The sequence below is a fragment of the Lampris incognitus genome, chromosome 5 (genome assembly GCF_029633865.1).
Source record: "Lampris incognitus isolate fLamInc1 chromosome 5, fLamInc1.hap2, whole genome shotgun sequence".
In the NCBI taxonomy this organism is placed as follows: Eukaryota; Metazoa; Chordata; class Actinopteri; order Lampriformes; family Lampridae; genus Lampris; species Lampris incognitus.
In genome coordinates this window covers 10,863,210-10,883,754 of record NC_079215.1, presented here as the reverse complement: position 1 = coordinate 10,883,754, position 20,545 = coordinate 10,863,210, and the positions used below count along the sequence as shown (strand labels likewise).

General features: G+C 43.4%; 1 protein-coding gene across 2 annotated transcripts in view; it reads right to left on the bottom strand.

Annotated features, from left to right (window-relative positions):
* The window catches only part of fam193a (family with sequence similarity 193 member A), a 41,648-nt gene extending 21,163 nt beyond the window's left edge, over positions 1-20,485 (bottom strand). Inside the window, exons 1-12 of one of the 2 annotated variants that reach the window (XM_056279486.1) lie at positions 20,072-20,485; positions 17,556-17,630; positions 16,782-17,024; positions 6,670-6,845; positions 6,307-6,474; positions 5,362-5,608; positions 3,861-3,985; positions 2,362-2,509; positions 2,182-2,256; positions 2,001-2,075; positions 1,763-1,872; positions 91-333 (exon numbers count right to left, since the gene is read on the bottom strand). In XM_056279486.1, the coding sequence (XP_056135461.1) occupies positions 91-333; positions 1,763-1,872; positions 2,001-2,075; positions 2,182-2,256; positions 2,362-2,509; positions 3,861-3,985; positions 5,362-5,608; positions 6,307-6,474; positions 6,670-6,845; positions 16,782-17,024; positions 17,556-17,630; positions 20,072-20,290 (1,904 nt within the window). In that variant the 5' untranslated portion in view covers positions 20,291-20,485. The remainder of the gene's footprint in view (positions 1-90; positions 334-1,762; positions 1,873-2,000; positions 2,076-2,181; positions 2,257-2,361; positions 2,510-3,860; positions 3,986-5,361; positions 5,609-6,306; positions 6,475-6,669; positions 6,846-16,781; positions 17,025-17,555; positions 17,631-20,071) is intronic. The other variant, XM_056279487.1, reaches the window with a different exon arrangement.
* Positions 20,486-20,545: the final 60 nt, after the last annotated feature.

Sequence of the window (20,545 nt, the reverse complement as noted above, 5' to 3'; positions counted from 1 at the left end):
ACCCCAATTAGGTGACAATCAAAAGTGTATCTAAAATCTTGTCTATACAGTTTTCTTGCGATTTGACAGGGATGTGGTGGGTGGACTTACAAAGTGTTGTTATCGCCTTCAGGCAGAATGAGCCGCGGGTGCTGCTGAATTGTGATGGGGGAACTAGAATTGGAGCCTGAGGCTGAACTGCCGGATGAAAGGCTGGGGGGATGCACTTCTGCCAGGTAGTCACGTGGAGGGTCCCCTTGCAGGGGGAGCTTGATGTGAAGATCCTCAGCAATGGGCGAGTCCATGATGCCACATGTCAGAATGTGGGAAAGACTACAGTCATCACACGTGCACCTATAAGGAGTGTCAAATGGCCAGGGTCAATATAGGAGTTTTAGGAGTTGAAATTAATACCTGGAGGGGGATTGGCTTTGAATCATATTCATTTAAAGGAACCATAGGGAAGACTAGTACGTTGACCGTAGAGCTTGTTTAAAGATGCAAAATGAAAGTATTGTTCTTCTCCAAAAAATTATATTGACTATGAACTGCTCATTTTAATAATTTTCGTAGTCTGTAAAACCTTGCTGTGCTTATAAAATGAGACTGAAGTGTCTCCAATGTGAAATGTGAATTTTTACTATTCTAGCAGAGGTGGATAGACTCAATAGCATTCATCTTAATAAATTTTTCACCTCCAAGTACAAAAGAGCTTCACAACAACCATATTGGTGGTGCATGTCAGAGATTTGCTGAAAAAAGTAATTTTTACATGCACAGATTTACAACTGAGATACATTTTGCACTCCATAGCATACGGATGTTGAACAGATATCATCACATACCATACTGGTGCTTTGAATAGAGCCATATTTATGAATGCTTAACCTATAAGTTAAAAGTGTAAAAAAAAAAGACAAAACCGACTTTTTCTTTTTTTTTACATCGATATGAATTTTGCCAGTTACGACAGGAGGGAAGGAGGGAGCACACGATGGGGGGAGTGGATTTTTTTGGGCGGTGTTGTGTCAAAATTGCTCACCTCTCCAAAGTTACCTATGGCAGCTTCAAATATTACATATAGTGCCTTTAAAGAAATGGGCTTAAGCACAGAAAGCAAACCCCCCCTTTTTTTTTAACCTTCCAAACCCTCAGAGCCCCAGTCAGGCAAGGGTAGGTAGGGCACACATTGTTTAGACAAGGGTTGCAAATGATTAGCACTGCAAAGTAAGACCAGTCTCTCAAATCGATCCCATTGATCTTTATCAGATTGAATTTGTCCTTATTCTTTCTGAGAGCGGTTTCAAAAAGGCAGGTCCATCCACAAACAATGGTCCAAAATTCAATAGCTTTAAACTTTTAGGGCACCGTCACACTCGCACAAAATTAACATTAGCGAATACTTGCCTCCTGTTCACTTCCATTCTATGTGAGCGAAGAGGCAAAATTCGCTTTCAGTGCCAAAGCAAATTCACAACTTTGCTTTGTGTGGAGTTCAATTTTGATGAACACCGACTGGAAAATTGGTGAATTTGCTTTGCCACTGGAAGCCAATGTTTTATTCACCCCTTCGCTCGAACGAATGGAAGTGAATGGGGCAAAACTAGAATGGAGGTGAACAGGAAAAAAATTCAGCCCAAGAGTTGGCTGTCATACCCAATCTATTAAGAAATTATTGAGTAAATTCTCTTTCTTTGTCAAATAGTTTCATTTAATATTCTGAATGAGGATGGGCTGAGCCCACACACAATTTGGACACCGACACCAAATCCAGAAAACTTACCTTCTACGATAATTGCAATTTGGACAGTCTGGAATACTTAGACGAGAGGAGAGCATTCTCATTGTGTCTGTGAAGTTGTCTCCAGTGACGGACTTCTTACTGTTGGTCAACTACAAAAAAAGGTAGGCAAAATAAATTTCTCCAGATCCAAGAAATATGGGATTTTTTAACATTGAAAAACGTGCAATTTCCAACTTTGAGACCCCTCTGGCATGGTGTGCCCATTTCTCCATCATACCTGTTCTTCTATAAATCTTCGTTGCTTGAAGAACTCCCAGTCTTCTTTTAGCATTCGCTGTTTAGTTTTCAAAGTCTGAAAATGTACAGATATAAGAGCAACATAGCAATCTTGACCCCACATAAAGGTTACTAAATAAAAAAACAAAACAAGATCATGTACACAGATGTATTTTTCTTACATTTTTGCTTATTAATGACTTGTGTGGCTCAGTCCGCTGGTTTGTAAGATTCTGACCCTCCACCTTGAAAAGCAGCTAAGGAAGAACAAGTACATTCTTATTTATTACATCAATTTGAAAATTGTGTGTGTGTGTGGGGGGGGACCAACCAAAGGAGAATTAGGTTTGGGATGTGCATACCTGTTCATCCACATAGTCGTCAATCCTCTTCTCACACTCCTGCCATTCAGCAGCAACGGCAGCCATTTCCTGCTGCAGCTGCTGGTAGCTTTCTAACAAGGTCCTGTACATGTCTTCGCTGTAGGAGTCATGGGAGGCTGTGCCATGCCTATACATTACACATGAAGAGACCAATCAACAAATTACTGTGTTAGATATGAGCATGACAACAAAGAACAATTTGTCAACATTAGTCCAAACTAAGGATGCACGATATTGGATTTTCACCGATATTTGGTACGCCAACATTTTCAAACTCATTTTGGCCGATTGCTGATACTGATATGTATCTGCATCTATCTAGCCATCTATCTCTCTATCTCTCTCTATATATATATATCTACATCTATATATGTGTCTATAGTTATATACACACACACACACACACACACACATACACACGAAGTCCACTGGGCAGTGAGGTTCAACATGCTGACAGGGCTTAAACTCGATATCTAGACGTCCGTGGAAAAGCTAATATGAGTGGCATCAGTGAGGAGCTTCTCTGTGACTGGACATAACGCTTTGCGGTTCAGGTAATGCCACATCTGAAAAGTAACGACGACTAGAAATAGCGTTACCGTGGCGCGAAGTACATCATCAGCCTGCGAAAGCCCACATCTTCCACCACCCTGAAAGGCTGATTATCAAGAGCAATGAATTCAATGATTTTGTTGGTAAGGGCTTTCACCTTTGGGTGGCAACTACTATATTTCTTAGCTTTGTCAAATGACTGAAGCAGAGGCTGCTGACAGGTTTTCGCTGGTGCCATTTTTTCTTGCCTACTTTATAGAAACTCTTAATGGTGTTCAGGACGACGGCTCCTTAGATGCATAATTAAATTGGTAGTGTTAAAGGAGTGTGGTTTTACCCCACCTCGCACCACTGTTACTTTACAAGCATTGCAAATGGCAATTTTGTAATCTGTTTCAGATACTTCGAAATGCTTCCATACAGCTGACACGTTGAAGCTTGTTGCTGACACTCACGATTTAACATTTAGTGTCGTTGCATGCACGTAGTTAATGCGTCACCATATCAGTCAGGCACATCAGCAGAAATTTTTATGTTCGCTGATGCCGATGATTAAATTCTTAAGCTTTTATCAGCTGATACCAACTTCGTGCCAATGTCATCATGCATCCTTAGTTCAAACACAGAATGGTGATGGTTAAAAACTAAAGGAGGAAAACCAATCATTAACTTAGCAATGATTAGGATAACTGTCACCAACTCATTTTTTCTTTACCTTTATGTTTTATTATTCATTATTATCTATTTAATTTGTCCATTACTGAATGGTTAAGTGATGATGAATGGAGCAAGACTCTTAGCACTGCTCCCTATAAAACTGATCAGCAGATATTTTGTGTCTGAAGAAGACGCGTGTAAAAATTAGTGAACAATAAAGCTAATATTATTTTTTCTTTAGCAAACCATGGTATAACAATGTCTCTTACTTAAGCTGTGCAACTAGCGCAGGTAAACTGCTGTGCAAGATGGGTTCGGAGAACACCAAGTTCTCAAAAAGGTGCTTGTTGTGCAGCTCCCACGTCACCTGGAATTTCTGAAGGTGCTCATTCTCCTAGGATAAAAAACAAAAGAAAAGAAAAAAAGCATCTATTATAGCTGAGTCAGGAGACATTCTGGCAGTTAGTCTACAAGTGATCTTTATGTAAGAATATGAGTCTGGGTGTGACTGAGGTACAATCACTACGTCCTCAACTGGATGTGCTTCACTATGATTTTACAATAATTGTCTTGACTGTCTTTATGCATGCTCAATAATCCAGGTAAGGAAATCACAGGAAGTTGAATCAGTTCATCTGGACACGTTTATTGAGAGAAACGTTGCACCACTCATCAAGTGATGGTGGAGACTGAAGAGGTCACTTAGATGCGTGATGAAATGTTTCTCTCAAACGTATCCACATGAACTGATTCAACTTTCTGTTAACTGTTAAAGTCATCTGATTCAGTACACTTTCCATTTAAGTTTTTTGAGAAATAATGTTGCTGTATCAACCGTGAATGACATATGACATTTTCTCCAGAGCTTGTTAAATGATGCAAGCATATGTATTTTGGTGATGCAAAGTGCTTATCCAAAATCGGGTTTGGACACACTTACACACTTAAGTAGTGTTTTTATTTGTCTTTACTAAATTTCACTAAGTATTAAATGAAACAACTTGTTGGGGTGGCGGGCATTTCAAAATGTATACAATTTAAATTTAAAATTGTTTTGGAAAGAAATTCAGAAATAGTCAATGTCGTCATGATTGTGTTAAACACATTCCACCGGGTGTGTCCAAATGTTTGACTTGTACTGTATATATTAATACACCCCATAAATGAGAAAAATAAACTGAGGATTGCAAGCTGTGCTCGAGACTCTTATTGTCCATGTATGGAACAATGTCACCACCTGCTGGATATTTTCTTCACTTGTGCGCCTCCTTTTTTTTTTTTTAGCTGAGGCTCGCCAGTTGTTGATGACTGAGTTTAACGGGCCACTATTTTTACCTGAGATCATCTTCTTCTTCCTTATCCGCTCCCTGCTACAGATGACAGTATCATCTCTATATAACTCTTCATTGGTAAACCAAGGCTGTGTAAGGCTAACAAAACTATGACCAATTTGAAGCGCCAGGAGATGAAATGGGCTATCTTGAAGGGCGCTGGCGTTGAAAATGTAATGGATTGTTTTTACATGCCTAAGTCTCAGTCTAACAATCTATTTCTTTCAAGCAGCGCCAACCTGCTTGAAAGAAATAGATTAATAAGACCAGAAACTTAAATCTCTGAACTCTCTTCAGTACGGCGAAGGACGCGGCTGCTATAAGCATTTCAAGAAAAACAGATTAATCAGTTGACACTCCCTTGCATAAAAATCACTCTGTTGAGTGGCCATAATCCAGTTTAAACAACATCTCTGGTTGATAAGAGGGCGGAACTGACCAGGGTGAGAAGGAAGCTGCTGATGGTGCGTGCAGCTTGGCAGAGGGCGTTGTATTCTTCCAGCAGCAGGGAAATGAACTGGTGGGCCTGAGGAGGTCCATGGGCTGAAGCCACTGCCCCCGAGGGACCTGCTGCCTTGGAGCCTGCAGACAGGTGCTTCAGCAGCCGCACCTTCATTTCTAAAACATACTCACGAGCCTGCTGCTCCAGCCGCTGGTACAGCTGGTAGGGGTCCTTCTCACAAAGCCTGCAAAGTCAGGTTAGACAAAACACATTACACAGAACATAATTTAGTATTTTTATGAAGTATATATTTAAACATTTGGCTTTATTACAGCTAGACGATATTCTACCTGTAATTCACCCACAGTTTACATCATTATGTACTGATATTCGACAAAATGTTTTCGCCTTACTTATTTATGTAATGGCAAATCAGCCTTGACAAATCAGAACCATGCCCTACAAAGGATTACACATAAGTTCCCTTAGGAGGCAGCATATTTCCAAAAACATTCCACAGTTTAGATCATCTACAAACTTTTGAAAAAACTTAAGTTGAAAAAGGGAACCGGACAAACCCCAAAAATGTTGACTCAAACTAAGCTGCACAGGAGTGTTTATAGTTTCGAGGAAGTATGTCAATATCGTATTAAATGAACTCGTTTTTGTAAAGTGTTGCTAAAAATGGCACCCCCATTGTCTGAGACTGGTGAATAAGTCTGCTATCCACAGCTTGCTTTCTTGCACGTTCTTCAAATCAGTCATAAGGACCTCTTTTGTGAACAAAGACTGGCAGGAAAGGATAGAGTGGGACAAAATATATCAAATAAAATTGTCCAGCAGGGATAGCAGACAGAAGGGAACACCATGATGTTAAAAAGGGTTCAGAAGGAGGAGTGGGAAGGGAGAGGAGATTAACTACAAGTTATCACTGCAGTCTACCTGTCAACCAGCTCCTTCATGCCCTCTTTATCTCTGTCCAGCGGCTGGTCGTGGTCATCTGCCAACGAGGTTCCGGTCTGCCGGTAGATACACCTCACCAAGTAGCGCACTTCTGACCAGTGGTTCTGCAACTGCTGGGACTCTCTCTCTGATTCTGAAGGGATCTCCCTGTAATAAACAAAAATGTAAATCCATTTGAGTTTTATTCAAGTTAAAAAAGTCGCTTGAATATTTAAACTCACGAGACAGGGAGAAAAATGAGGATTCTCGAATTAATCTAAAAAAATACAAAGACGGGTTTAGGAAATAAGTAACTTTAAAAAAAGGATTTCTGAAATTCACAGTGAATCAACTTGGACTGACCGTCTGTCATTGCAGGCCTCACAGCTGCACACTGTGTCAACAGTCATCTGTGTGGTGAGGTCAGGGGCAGGGAGCATGGGTAATGTGGGTGCAGCTGTGGTCAGTCTGTCCCCTGTGGCTGGTTCCTGTCCGAGGTTTCCATTACCCACAGGCATGTGCAAAAGGAAGTCCTGGTTCTAGAGAACAAAAGTTATTATTTTGTTAAAATGAAGATTGAATTTACCAGTTGAACAAAACACATCAAACAAGTGCCTTTACATTTATGAGCCATGCCTCCAAAATGTGACGGCACTCCACCACCAAACGCCACCAGTCTTTACATAAGTCCTCGTCGCTGTTGGCACATAATTAAAGCCGGGGTAAGTAGTTTTTTTAATGGTGTCTCTGGGCCAAAATTCCATAATAACCTTTCAGCATATTGTAATTCAAGTGGTTTGAGAGAAAACTAGACATCTTCACTTCTCTTAGCTCTGTATTCAGGCTTTCAAAAAAAAATCTAGCCAAGGACGGAAGATTTTAGCCATCACAGGTCAGTTCAGAGAGAGGGCGCCCCTGTTGGCTGTTCTACAGACGCAGATGGGCATGTACACGATCAATTTGCGTCCACCCTGCCCTGTCGGTAGCTTGTGGTTGTGACCCTAAGCCTAAAAATCAACAAGACCAACTCAAAATGGCCTCTTCACATGAAAAATATCAGTTTAACTAAGAGATTCGCTGCAAAAAACAAACTTTCACATGGACAGATGATCAACTACAATACAAGTTTCATGAGTCTCGCTTTGACATTTCCTGGTTGCACACGAGTCTAAGGGGCTGAAGAGCGATGCTGAGGTCATTTGGAGGGAGGGATATGAGGCAGAGAGGTGGAAGGATTTGCATTGAAATGTTCAATGTTACCTACTGCGGCTTTAATGCGTCTTAATTGTGATACCTATTCCTCTGCCAATAACACATTTTTAAGCAATTATTGGCTGATACCAATAAGCTGATCAGTATGTAGCGCACCCCTAGTACAGACCTGATGTACATGGATACACACAACAACAACTTTGCTGCTTGTGAAAGTCCATAAATGGTTTGCCTAACGCAAATACATAAATACTAGAGGAATTTTGACTTAAGCCGTGCACCATCACAAACTTCTCTAAAACGGGACCGTCTTGAGTAACTTAAACAATAACTGTAACATCACCCCCAAATATCTACTGTGCTCAGTCTCTTCTCATCTTAGTAAAAAGCTCAAAACAAGAGCGTTTTGAGAGATGAGTCTGTGCTACTAGCACACACAAGAAAGGGGGGGGGGTGTTTGGTTGGGATCAGACTATGTCTGATCAGTGGGGCCAGGAATATTCCTCATTTGTTTGTGCGTGAGTGACATGTTTGCAGACACAGGAGCCTTTGGGGCTGCACATGCATGGCACAGTTTAACCAATTGGGCAGCAATGACAGATTTATTACATGTATTGCAAATAATCATATTTGCACAAAAATGTTGACACGTCACTTAAGAGTGATGTCTTTCAATGAAATTAAGCAATATATACATGCTTTAACTTCTTTTCTTCTTTTTTTTAAAAAAGAGTAACTGTGCTCAAATATATCTTTGAGCATTTGTTTTCCCAAACCGAACAGTGCTGAAAGGTAGGCCTAGATGACAATTTATACATATGAATGAATATTTTCATGATCAATTAATCTATTTTTTTTTATCAAGCATTAAATGGTTTGGTCTATAAAACATCAAAAATAATTATAAATACCTATCACAAGTTCCCAGAGCCTAAATGGATATCTTAAAACTGTGACCTGTGAGTAAAAAACTGTGAGTAAAAATAAAATTAATACTAATTTTCTATGAATCAGAGAAATGCAAACAAACTTGAGCATTTGTGAAACTGTAACCAGAGTTTTTTTGGTATTTTCACTTGATAAATCCCCAAAATGATTAATCAGTTATCAAAATTATAATCGTTTAATTATTCTTGAACAACTGATCAATAAATCAACCAATCATTTCAGCACTACATGTTTATAAGGCTCAATATCAACTGAATGTCTTGTATTGCAAAATATCAGCAAAACAGAAAGAGAATGAAACATTGCTGCGGGAATACTAGAAACACATTTTCATCTCCAAGCTACATGCACCCACTGCAACCAATCTGAAAATACTAATTATTCCCTGAAATGCACGGTCATTGGTCACACAGGAGTTTGAGCTCCGTCATAAGTCAAAGATCATGGAACTTCTACGGAGGTCAAGAATGATAATGGTGCTAATGCACTTGCAAAGTAAAACATCGCTTTACATGTAGGGGCAGTACATGCAATCTCCAGATACTATCTGAGTGACACAGAACAGTTAAGTTTACTGAAAAAACGAGCCAAAAATTGTGACCAAAGCCTTGGGCTAGAGACCAATATCAGCTGAAAACAACAACCCACAGCGTAGCTGACAAGCCTTGATTCCAAGCCTGATCAAAAGGAAACAGCAAGTTACCAGATACGTCCACTCGTTTGCTATTCAATGAGGACGCTTTTCATAGCATCGGCCCTAAATAAAAAGAAGAGACATTTGCATTCACTTGGACATCATGTCAGCTACAGCACTTGGAGCTGGGGGGCCCCGTTCACAGCATTTTTCTCATTCTGATATGCAAAGACACATCCAGCCTCAGAAACTAGCATCATATGGGCCAAGCCTGGTCTTTTCAGATAACCGAGAAGACCCTACACACTGTTTACATTGTAAAGGTGCTATGTGTACTTCTACTTGAACTCTAGGCCTCCATTGTTCAGCAACGTGAACAACAAAGGCAAATAAATTCAAATAAACGCAGTGAATACACAGCACTAAACATGAACTGAAATTTCAGCTCTCTTTTGGCTTTGGACAATAAGAGTAAACAGTTTAGTTTAAATGTTTATTTGGGAAGGAACAATGTACGTTAATCAACATTCGAAATAAGTGTAAATGTACCCAAGTTAGCTAATAGGCTAGGTAAATAACTACATTTATATTGTGCTTTTCTAGTCTACTCACCACTCAAAGCAATGCCGTGTGCGTCACATTGACCCATCCATACACACATCCATACACTGATGGCGGAGGCTGCCACGCAAGGCACCAACCGGCTCATCAGGAGCAGTTAGGGGTTCAGTGTCTTGCTCAAAAGACACTTCGACACGCTATCCGGAGGAGCTGGGGAGTTGAACCAGGAACCTTCTGATTAGTAGATGACCTGCTCTACCTCCTGAGCCATGCTGCCCTTTACGAGCACTTTTAGCTATCGGTCAATAGATTAATAAAGTTGAAAAATCTGGCTGATAATTCATAAACATTTTTTTTGCCCAATTATGATGTTAAGGGGATTGAGTTTTGGTGCCTCTTCTTCAGTCTCCTGGCATCCTGCTTTGCTTACATGACACAAATGTGGCTCTGCGAGTGATGGCCTAATGTCAGTAAAAATGCCAGCAGCATGAAACTCTCCCGGTATGAGGATAACAAAATAGCAGTTTGTAAAAGCTGTTCTGCTGAAATACCAAAGGAGAATAGCCACAAAGAAATTCTCCATTATACATTTACTAGATGATCTGAAAACTCTGCACCCCAATAAGCATGCTGTGTACAACAATGTCACATTGAACTTCCCCCTCCCAACAGTCTACATCCATGAGCGGCCTTTAAAAATACTGATGTCTTGACTAATGCTTGATTAATGTCCTCAGGTAAGGACTGAATCTTTTAATAGTGACAGTAAAAGGGTATAATTTTTCCAACCTTCCAAGTTTCGTACATAATTTTTCATCAAAGCTGCTACGAGGACTTTGGGTTTTAGTTGACTTCCCGGTGGAAAAAAGCGGTAGTGTTTTGTGGAAGAATGACTTCATTTTGCATAAGCATTGCATCTTGCCACAAAAATCTACATTCACCCTCTTGGAGCTCATACATTTGCTTTGAAGAGAAAAGTGAGAGATGTGTTGGTGTTTTGAAAAAATAAAAACAAAAAACAAGAGTTTGCAAAATATACAACAATACAAATATACAAGCTCTGATGTTGAACACAGGAGATTGCAGTCCTTTGGTAAGTGATTTAAAAATTGCTTTGAGTTTTGATTTGGATTTAGGTGGTTATCAGGCTTTCTTGTGCTGAATATTTGCCAGTTTCACTCTCTGAACTTCAATAGCTGGGTCAGCAGACGCAGGTGGCGCCCTCTATTGGTTCTGTTGTTGTGAAAACAAGACAGGGGCGGGATTTGCGCAAACAACTTATAAAAGAGACTGAACTAAACCCAGCAGAACAAGCTCTGATCTTGAACATAGCAGATTGCAGTCGTTTCAGGAATCAGGAACACTTTGTCATTTCACTTGCGTACATGACATGAAACGGAATATCGCCCCCCACCCCACAGCAGTGGAACACAAAGACAAAAACACTTATCCAGAACACATATAGCCAAACTAAAAAATCAATGTCCAACAGAACCAACGCCAGCCAGGATGACTGTCGGAACTGCCAGTCTGCATTGGCTAGCAGTTAGCTTAGCCTGTCCCGCTTCTGTGTCCTGTCAGACCGCCCTCAGTGTTTCCTCTTCGGGCAGGGCCGTGGTCCTTGGGCCCAACGGACGCAGCAGACCAGGCTCCCTCAACCGATCCAACACTAGCTCTCCCAGCCAGACAACTTCGACACACCTCCCCACACTCCACACAACGACACTAAAAACAGTCAACGCTAGGCGGGGCCGTCGCCAGACCACCTTTGGTGTTATTGGAACTGCTGGTCTGCATGGGCAAGCAGTTAGCTTAGCCTGCCCCGTTTCCTCGGTGTTACCTCTTCGGGCGCAGTGCTGGGTAGGGCCGTGGTCCTGGGCCCACAGGTTGCAGCAGACAAAAGCTCTCCCAGCCAATTCAGCACCAGCTGTCCTAGCCATCAAATGACGACACCAACTTAGACGCAGACGTGGACAAAGACACTGCATGGCCGGTACTGGGTGAGGCCACCGCAAACGTGAATTTACACCGGCATCTTCCCGCATTGGTAGTGGGTGAGGCCGCTGTAAACGTGAATTCACGCCGCCGTCTTCCCACACTGGAAGCAGAAAACCAGTTTGGTAAGTGATTTAAAACCTGCTTTGAGTTTTGATTCGGATTTAGGTCGTTATCAGGCTTTCTTGTGCTGAGTACTTTCTAGTTTCACTGTCTGAACTTCAATAGCTGGGTCAGCAGATGTGGGCTGCACCCTCTATTAATTCCTTTGTTGTGAAAATCTGACAGGGGCGGGTTCAGCTGTGGTACTTCCTGGTATCTAAACACACATCTGCACTGTAGCGTCAGCCCTTGTGTGTCAGCCCTCACTGGGTAAGGACCCAATTGGGTGAAGACCTGCTAGTCTACCAGTGTGAATCCACCGAGCAAGGACAATTCCTTTTTCTACTATTCTCTCTCCTTGCCTGTCTCACCCACACCATGTGCTACAAAGACATCCCTGTCATTCACCATTATCGAAAAAAATTGCATCTGTCACAGACAATGCAACCCTGAGAACCTCTATTCACTCAGGAAAGCTTCCTCTACTCACTCCTCCTTCACTTTTGGCTTATGTAATAGCCAATCGGCTGTAAATAAAACAGAATTTATCCAAGTACTTGCTAATTTGTCAGACATTGAGCCCTGACTGAAACCTGGATACGTCCAGAAAACAGTCACACCGGCCGCACTCTCTGTTGAATCGGCTTTCTCACATACACCCCGTTCTGTTGGGCGTGGAGGCGGTACGGGTGTCCTCATTTCCAAATACTGGAAATTCACTAAGCTTTCTCCGCTAAGAAACAACTCCTCCTTTGAATACCATACAATCACGGTTACTACTCCTATTAAGCTATTCGTGGTTGTCATATACCACCCACCAGGGTGTCAACTGGGGAACTTTGTTGTTGAACTAGACATGTTACGCTCAGCCATTCCTGACGGACACACCACTGATTATCATGGGAGACATGAATAGCCTTACTGAAAAAACCCAAACGACTGACTTCCTGTCTCTTCTGTCTTCCTTTGACCTCAGACAGGTCCCCACTCCTCCCACACACAAAGCAGGCAATACTCCTGATCTGATCTTGACTCGGAACTGCTCCACAGCAAATCTGACTGTCCCCCCCCTACATCTGTCAGACCATTTTATTCAGCCTCCTTACTAGAATGTCCTCAAGTTCCTCCACAAAGGATCTCCTTCCGCCGAAACTTCGGGTCTCTTAAACCAACCCAGCTCTCCAGTGAGGTCTTGGCTTCCATGCCTCCTCATAATGAATTCTCTTCACTCCCTGTCAACGAGGCTACAGACACACTCTGTTCCTCACTAGCCTCCTCTCTTAACAATCTCTGCCCTCTAGCATCCACACCTGCTCATAATGCCCCCCCCCCAGTCCATGGCTCACTGAGGTCATCAGAGAGCAAAGGGTGGGGATCAGAGCAGCAGAGAGAAAATTGCATAAAACCAGAGATTCCACTGACCCCAGTGACTCAGCATCTCCTAGTGTCATTCTCCTCCACCTTAAAAACAGCTAAGACCACTCACTATCACAACATGATCTGTGGTGCCACTGATGCTCAAAAAATGTTTTTTTGCTTTTAATTCCCTCCTCAATCCACCTCCTCCTCCGACCTCCACTCTGCTCACAACCGACATGTCCGTCTCGCACTTTACTGATAAGACTTCTGCCATCAGTAACCAGTTCTCTGAGCCTGACCAACTCTATCTGCCAGCTAACAGTGCCTCACTCACCTCATTCTCCCTCCTGACCGGGAAGGAAGTCTCCAAGCTTCTGCTGGACTCCCGTCCCACTACCTGTCCGCTGGACCTGCTACCATTCAACATCCTACAGACTATTTCCCCCACAGTCACACATCATCAACTCCTCGCTTACAATGGGTGTGTTCCCCACCGCATTTAAGCAAGCTTGGTTCACCCCGCTGCTCAAAATAACCTACTCAACCCAGCCCAGGTTGAAAACTACAGACCAGTTTCACTCGTACCCTTTCTTTCAAAAATACTTGAGTGCACGGTCTTTAACCAAGTCTCTGAATTCCTTTCTGAGAACAATCTGTATGACCCGAATCAGTCTGGCTTTAAGTGGGGTCACTCTACTGAGACTGCACTCCTGTCGGTAATAGAATCACTGCGTTTGGCTAGAGCTGCTGGTAAGTCCTCAGCTTTACTGCTGCTAGATCTGTCAGCTGCCATTGACATGGTTAACCACCAAATCCTCCTCTCCACACTCACTGAGCTTGGTATCTCAGGATCTGCCCTCCGCTGGTTCAAGTCCTACCTCTCGGGGAGATCTTTTAAAGTACCTTGAAGGGGAGAAGTGTCCAAACCCCATGGCTTATCCACAGGGGTACCTCAAGGTTCAGTGCTTGGTCCCTTCCTCTTCTCAATATACACCTCCTCACTTGGTGCAATCATCCGCTCCCATGGTTTCTCATACCACTGCTATGCTGATGATATCCAGCTCTTCCTATCATTCCCACCAGATGACCTCACATTCTTGGCACAGATATCGCCATGCCTTGCTGATAACTCTGCATGGATGAAAGAACGCCACCTTCAGCTTAATCTATCTAAGACCGAGCTCCTTGTCATCCCAGCCTGTCCATCCTTACAACAACAGATCAATATCCAGCCCAGATCAACCCAACTCATGCCCACAAAGTCTGCCCGAAACCTGGGTGTCATGACTGATGACCAACTAACCTTTAAGGTTCATGTGGCCTCGATTGCTTGGTCATGCCGATTTGCCCTGTACAACATTAGGAAAATTAGACCCTACCTGTCTGAGCATGCAGCACAACTCCTGGTACAGGCTCTTGTTATATCACGCATTGAATACTCCCAACTCCTTACTGGTAGGTCTCCCTGCATGCACTTTCAATCCTCTGCAAATGATCCAGAATGCAGCGGCGCGTCTGGTCTTCAACCAACCCAATACAGTACATGTCACACCACTGTTCATATCCCTCCACTGCCTCCCAGTTGCTGCCTGCATCAAATTCAAAACCTTAATGATCGCCTACAAAACAGCAATAAAAACAGCTCCCGCCTACCTGAACTCCCTCATTAAGGTCTACACTCAGTCTCGCTCACTACACTCTGTCAATGAAAGGCACCTGGCATTTCCGCCACACTCTTCCAGACTCTTTCGCTACTCTATCTTCTGTAGTTCCCCAATGGTGGAATGAGTTACCAAACTCCTTTCGATCCGCTGAGTCCCTCTCCATCTTTAAAAAAGAAGCTAAAGACCCAGCTCTTTCTCGAACACCTCCACACCTGTAGTATTAAAATAATTTTTTCCCCCTCTTCTATGCACCCTATGCATTGCCTTTGTGCACTGCCTGTTGACACCTATGTCCTATCGGACTTGTACCTAGTTTTTTTGACACTTACTAGCATTGTTGCCTCCTGACTAGATCCTTGCTTGTGTTGTATTAACTCTCAGATGTACGTCGCTTTGGATAAAAGTGTCTGCTAAATGAAATTGTAACTATACTGTAGAGAGGTAATACATCACTAATAGTGGTTAAGCATCCCAGGTATGTGCTGTAAATTGTTTCATCAGATTTTGCAGGGACTCTAACCTGGAGGAAAGAATTTGAAATCATCTTATAGTAATATATTATATTCTCCCTGATAGTCTTATTTGCTTATGTTGGGTCATATGATAAGTCTCATTTGCTTATATTGGTCATATAAAAAGGCATAAAAATTTAATTGATACACTGGTACACATTTTTTAAGTAGACATACAAAATGTCTTATCCACCTAATTTTTTTGTTTTATGTCATACTAAATTTTTTTTGTTTTAATAGTAAAAGCATTGTCACCATTGCTAACATGCATCCATTTAGCCCTGGTAGGATAAAGATGAGGTTTGTGATGGACGGAGAAGCTAAGCTGTCAAGAGTGAACATAGATGCAAAATTTCAAAAGCGTTTTTTTGATAACACGACTAGCAACAATTAAGGTTTGGTAGATGACCTTGAGATTTGGGGCACTTTTCAAACCGACATCTAATTACATCTAATAATTTTGTAAGAAAAACTTTCTAACAACAGGGCCTTCATGGTAGGGATGGGTATTGAGCACAAATACTTTTATACAAGTAGTGGTACCAAGACAGGAGGTACTGGCTGGATTGCTAAGGTCTGTACTAATCGTGCTTCTTATCGGTACCACAGGACGCACAACCACACACAAGCAATTTTCCACAGCGGACGATGCAATCAGCCATTCTACCAAAAATGGATAAAATGTTAAAAGCTTGTGTCAACCAATATTTGCAACGCTTCTCACTGTACATGTTCCAATACATTATTTAGTATACACCTGTTATACTTTTTTAAAATTTATTTATTCTCCCCTTTTTCTCCCCCATTGTACTTGACCAATTACCCTGCTCTTCCGAGCCATCCTGGTCGCTGCTCCACCCCTTCTGCTAATGCGGGGAGGGCTGCAGACTACCACATACCAGCCTCTTCTTTTCACCTGACAGTGAGGCGTTTCGCCAGGGGGATGTAGCACGTGGGAGGATCACGCTATTCCCCCCAGTTCCCCTCCCCCCCAAACAGATGCCCCGACCGACCAGAGGAGGTGCTAGTGCAGTGACCAGGACACATACCCACATCCAGCTTCACACCCGCAGACGGACAATTGTGTCTGTAGGGATGCCCGACCAAGCCGAAGGTAACACAGGGATTCGAACCGGCAATCCCGATGTTGGCAGGCAACGGAATAAACCACCACACCACCCGGATGCCCCCCCATACATATTATGTTGATGTCTGGTTGTTACCAACAATAAAAAGATTATATTCATAACAAGTGATAGTGTTGTTGATATGTGGCATTTACTAGCAGTAACAAAAATTTTCCCACCATGTCAAAAAAAAACCCAAAACATACCGTTAAACATCATCGGATATCAGGACCAGTATCAGGACCAATATCAGTAAATTCCCAATAATACCAAACCCTAGGTCAAAGCCTCTCATTCATGTTCTTTTTCCAGCTTGAAGCCCTACAATTTACCTCCCTGTAACTCTTGTCTTGTGACTTACCCCTAGAGACTGCTCCAGAGCAGTGTGGCGGTCCTCCTTCTCTACGGTGCGCCTACAGTCAGGGCACACCCACAGGGGAAGCTGGAGGGCACTGGACGTTTTTGTGGGCTGTGCTGTTCCATTCTGACCCAAGAGCCCTGGCTCTGACTGGAGGGCACTGTCTTTGCGCTCACATCGGCATAAGAGGCAGCGGTCACCAGCTGTGTAGGGTGCCCGCTGGTTCAGGCCAAAGGTGAATGGGGTCTGTGTTGGATCAGGTAACAAAGCAATGAGTGGAGGGCCTACAAACATTTACATCACCTCTTCCCGAGAACAAGTTAACAGTTCACACAAAAATTGCTTTTAGCCTGTATAATTAAGATTACTAAGTAATGTAGGACACAACTGTTCATTTGTTTTGTAAACAGAAGGAAACAGCTACTGCGACTTTGAAATGGACCTCAACAGAGATCAAGTTGAACATTTCCGTTATGCATTATAGTAAAATACAGTAATAAAACCAAGTAAATAATTCATCAAACTGAACATCTTTTCTTAAAATTATATGGAAGCCGTTTTATAACCTGGTCAAAGTAAGATTAAGTGCAACATCTGCCTGAATTTAATTTGAAGAGAAACACTTTGAAGCACCGTTCATCTGCTGCAATACTGCTAATTGCTAGCGGAGTGCTTCTTTGAATTTTAACAGTCGTGTGAAAATGTCCCTGGAGAGAAATTGGATTTTCCCTGGGTAGACTACACAAAATCTAGAACCTTCCCTTTAAGTAAATTTACCTGAAGTACTCCAGAGAAGTCGGCATTCACTGGCCCCTCCGTAAACTGTGGTGTAATATTATTGTTCATTGGGACCTGGAGGGGCACAGACAGCCCAATGTGAACCAAAAACCAAACACCTCTCATTCATTTGTGTAAACGAACAAGAATAATTTAAGAGCCGTCTGAGGAATTCCGGCCTGTAGTAGTCTATACTATCTGCCTCCAGACATGGAGCTGTGGTTGCTTTGTCTGAGAATGAGTGAGTTGTCATATGGTAGTAATTACATTTTACCTAATTACTGCCTTGACAAAGAGAAATTCTGCATGATCTAAATTCTCCATTTTTGCATGTGTGCTGGACAGGTGAGACATGTGGGTTGACAAAGTTTACAAACTAATAAAGTGACAGACAAGTAAGCCCCAATTTTTGTTTTGATAACTGTCAAAAACATCATAAATTAATTCAATGTGGGATCAATAAGATGAAACTGAATACAAGTTATTGACATGATGTGAACATCACACATTTGTTTGGACAACAAAGGTTTACAGTCATTTTTACAGTGTTTACAGTCAATTGCTTGTCTAAACATGTCTGCAAACAGGTGGATGTTTGCAAACTGGTGGATGTCCTTAATTGCAGAAACACACAGGAGATTATTAAGAGATGGCATTGTACTACTCGAATGCCATACAAATACATAAATGCGAGCACATTTACATGAAGTTATACGATACACCTAGCCTATACACCAATCAGCCAAAACATTAACACCACCTGATGCCACTGCTATCAGGGAATACCGTTGCCATGAGGGGGTGTGCTTGATCTGCAACAATATTTAGGCAAGTGGTACGTGTCGAAGTAACATCCACATGAATGCCAGCACCCGAGATTTCCCAGCAGAACATTGCCCAGAACATCACACTTGCTCTGCCAGCTTGCCTGCTTCCCATAGTGCATCCAGGTTTCATCTCTTCCCCAGGTAAATGATGCACACACACACACACACACACCCGGCTGTCTACATGATATAAAAGAAAATGCGATTCATCAGACCAGGCCACCTTCTTCCATTGCTCTATGGTCCAGTTCTGACACTCACATGCCTATTGTTGGCACTTTCGGCGGTGGGCAGGGGTCATCATGGGCACTCTGACCGGTCTGCAGCTATGCAGCCCCATATGCAGTAAGCTGTGAAGCCCTGAGTTCTGACACCTGTCTATCGTAGCCAGCAGTAACTTTTCCAGCGATTTGCGCTACAGTAGCTCTTCTGTGGGATCGGATCAGATGGGCTAGCCTTTGCTCTCCACATGCATCAGTGAGCCTCGGGGTGCCCATGACCCTGTCGCCGGTTCACCTTTCTTGGACCACTTTTGGTAGGTATTAACCACCGCATACTGAGAACACCCCACAGGACCTGCCGTTTTGGAGATGCTCTGACCCAGTCGCCCAGCCATCACAATTTGGCCCTTGTCAAAACTGCTGAGATCCTTACGCTTGCCCATTTTTCCTGCTTCCAACACATCAACTTCAAGACCCGACTGTTCACTTGGTGCCCAGTATATCCCACCCCTTGACAGGTGCTACTGTAACGAGATAATCAACGTTTTTCCACTTCACATGTCAGTGGTTTTAATGTTCTGGCTGATCGGTGTACGTTAACGTGGAGAATCTGCACGACCGAAAACACCCTGGCAGCGTTGTATCGTGAACGACCCTACTAATTGCACACCCAAACGATCATCGGTGGACAGCAAGAGCGGATCCCAAACAAGGGGCGAAGGCGTGAAAAAAAGACACAAAATGACATGTCATTAAAACTCACGAACCTAGCGCAAGTGTTGTTGTTGTTCCGCGAGTATACTGGTCAAGAGCCGCCGTAGCCATCGTTTAGCGAGGTTAGCTTACCGGCTACATGGCCAATGTAAATTGGGGTTAAAAAGGTTCCCTCGGCTTGGAAAACAAAACACCCGAGCCAAGGCCCAATGCAGGGCTTAATTGGCGTTAACGCTCAGTAATGTGTATGACAACTAGCAGCGGCGGCGGCGGCTAACAGCATATGAAGCCAGCCGTTTACCCAGATACCACATCTGATCAGACGGAGTTTAGCGTTGCACGACTTACTTTTGCTGATGACCCTCCAGATAGGTTGGCTGAAACCGTTTCCCACAGACACGGCGGCGGTAGCCTCATCTACCTTATGCTAACGGCGGTTAGACACAACGTTAGGCCATGTCTGAACCAAGCTAATGTGGACGACAGCTGGCGTTAACCAGTTATAACTGATTATACAGCTGGCTAAGATCACGTTAACAAACACCTTACCGTCTGCCTACAAGGGAAACGGTCGTCGCAATGCGAGAGAACGACCAACGCTAATTGTGCCAATTAATAACTAGCTAGCTAAGCAGGGTTAGGTCGGTTAGCTGCCACACTCGTCTCAAACCCAGGCCCCAGATCAGACTTGTGTCGTTGATATGCCCCGACCCTCCCCAGTTTGATATTCACCCGGCCGAAACGTCGCTCTTACCTCTCCGTTAAGCCCCGAGATGGGCCCCGCATTCCCGCTCCCGTTGGTGCTCGGCGTCAAAAAGCTCACAACGGGGGCAGGTGCGGCCGTTGCTGGAGAGCCCAGGGCCGAGACAGCCCCGGCCTTGCCGCTGGCACTGCAGACTGCGCCGCAGCCGCTGCCACCGCCCCGCTTGTTCTTCCTGCGCTTAGCTCCCCGTTTAGCATCGGTCGGACTCATTTTTTCCACACAAGCCGGAGACAAGCCCTCGTCCAAAATCGGCAGGCTCTCGGGTGGGGCGCCTGGCTCAAGCGTTCTGGTTCGACTGCGGAACAGTGATTCGGGAGACAGCCCAGACGACGAACACTTACAACCGTCAAACCGGGAGCCGACCTGATAGATTTCAATATGGCCTCCTGCCGGACTTCGCCGACTAGCTCTTGCGTTCCAGCGCAACAGCACGTCCCCTTTCTGGGGCGTGTGGGAGTTGGAGTG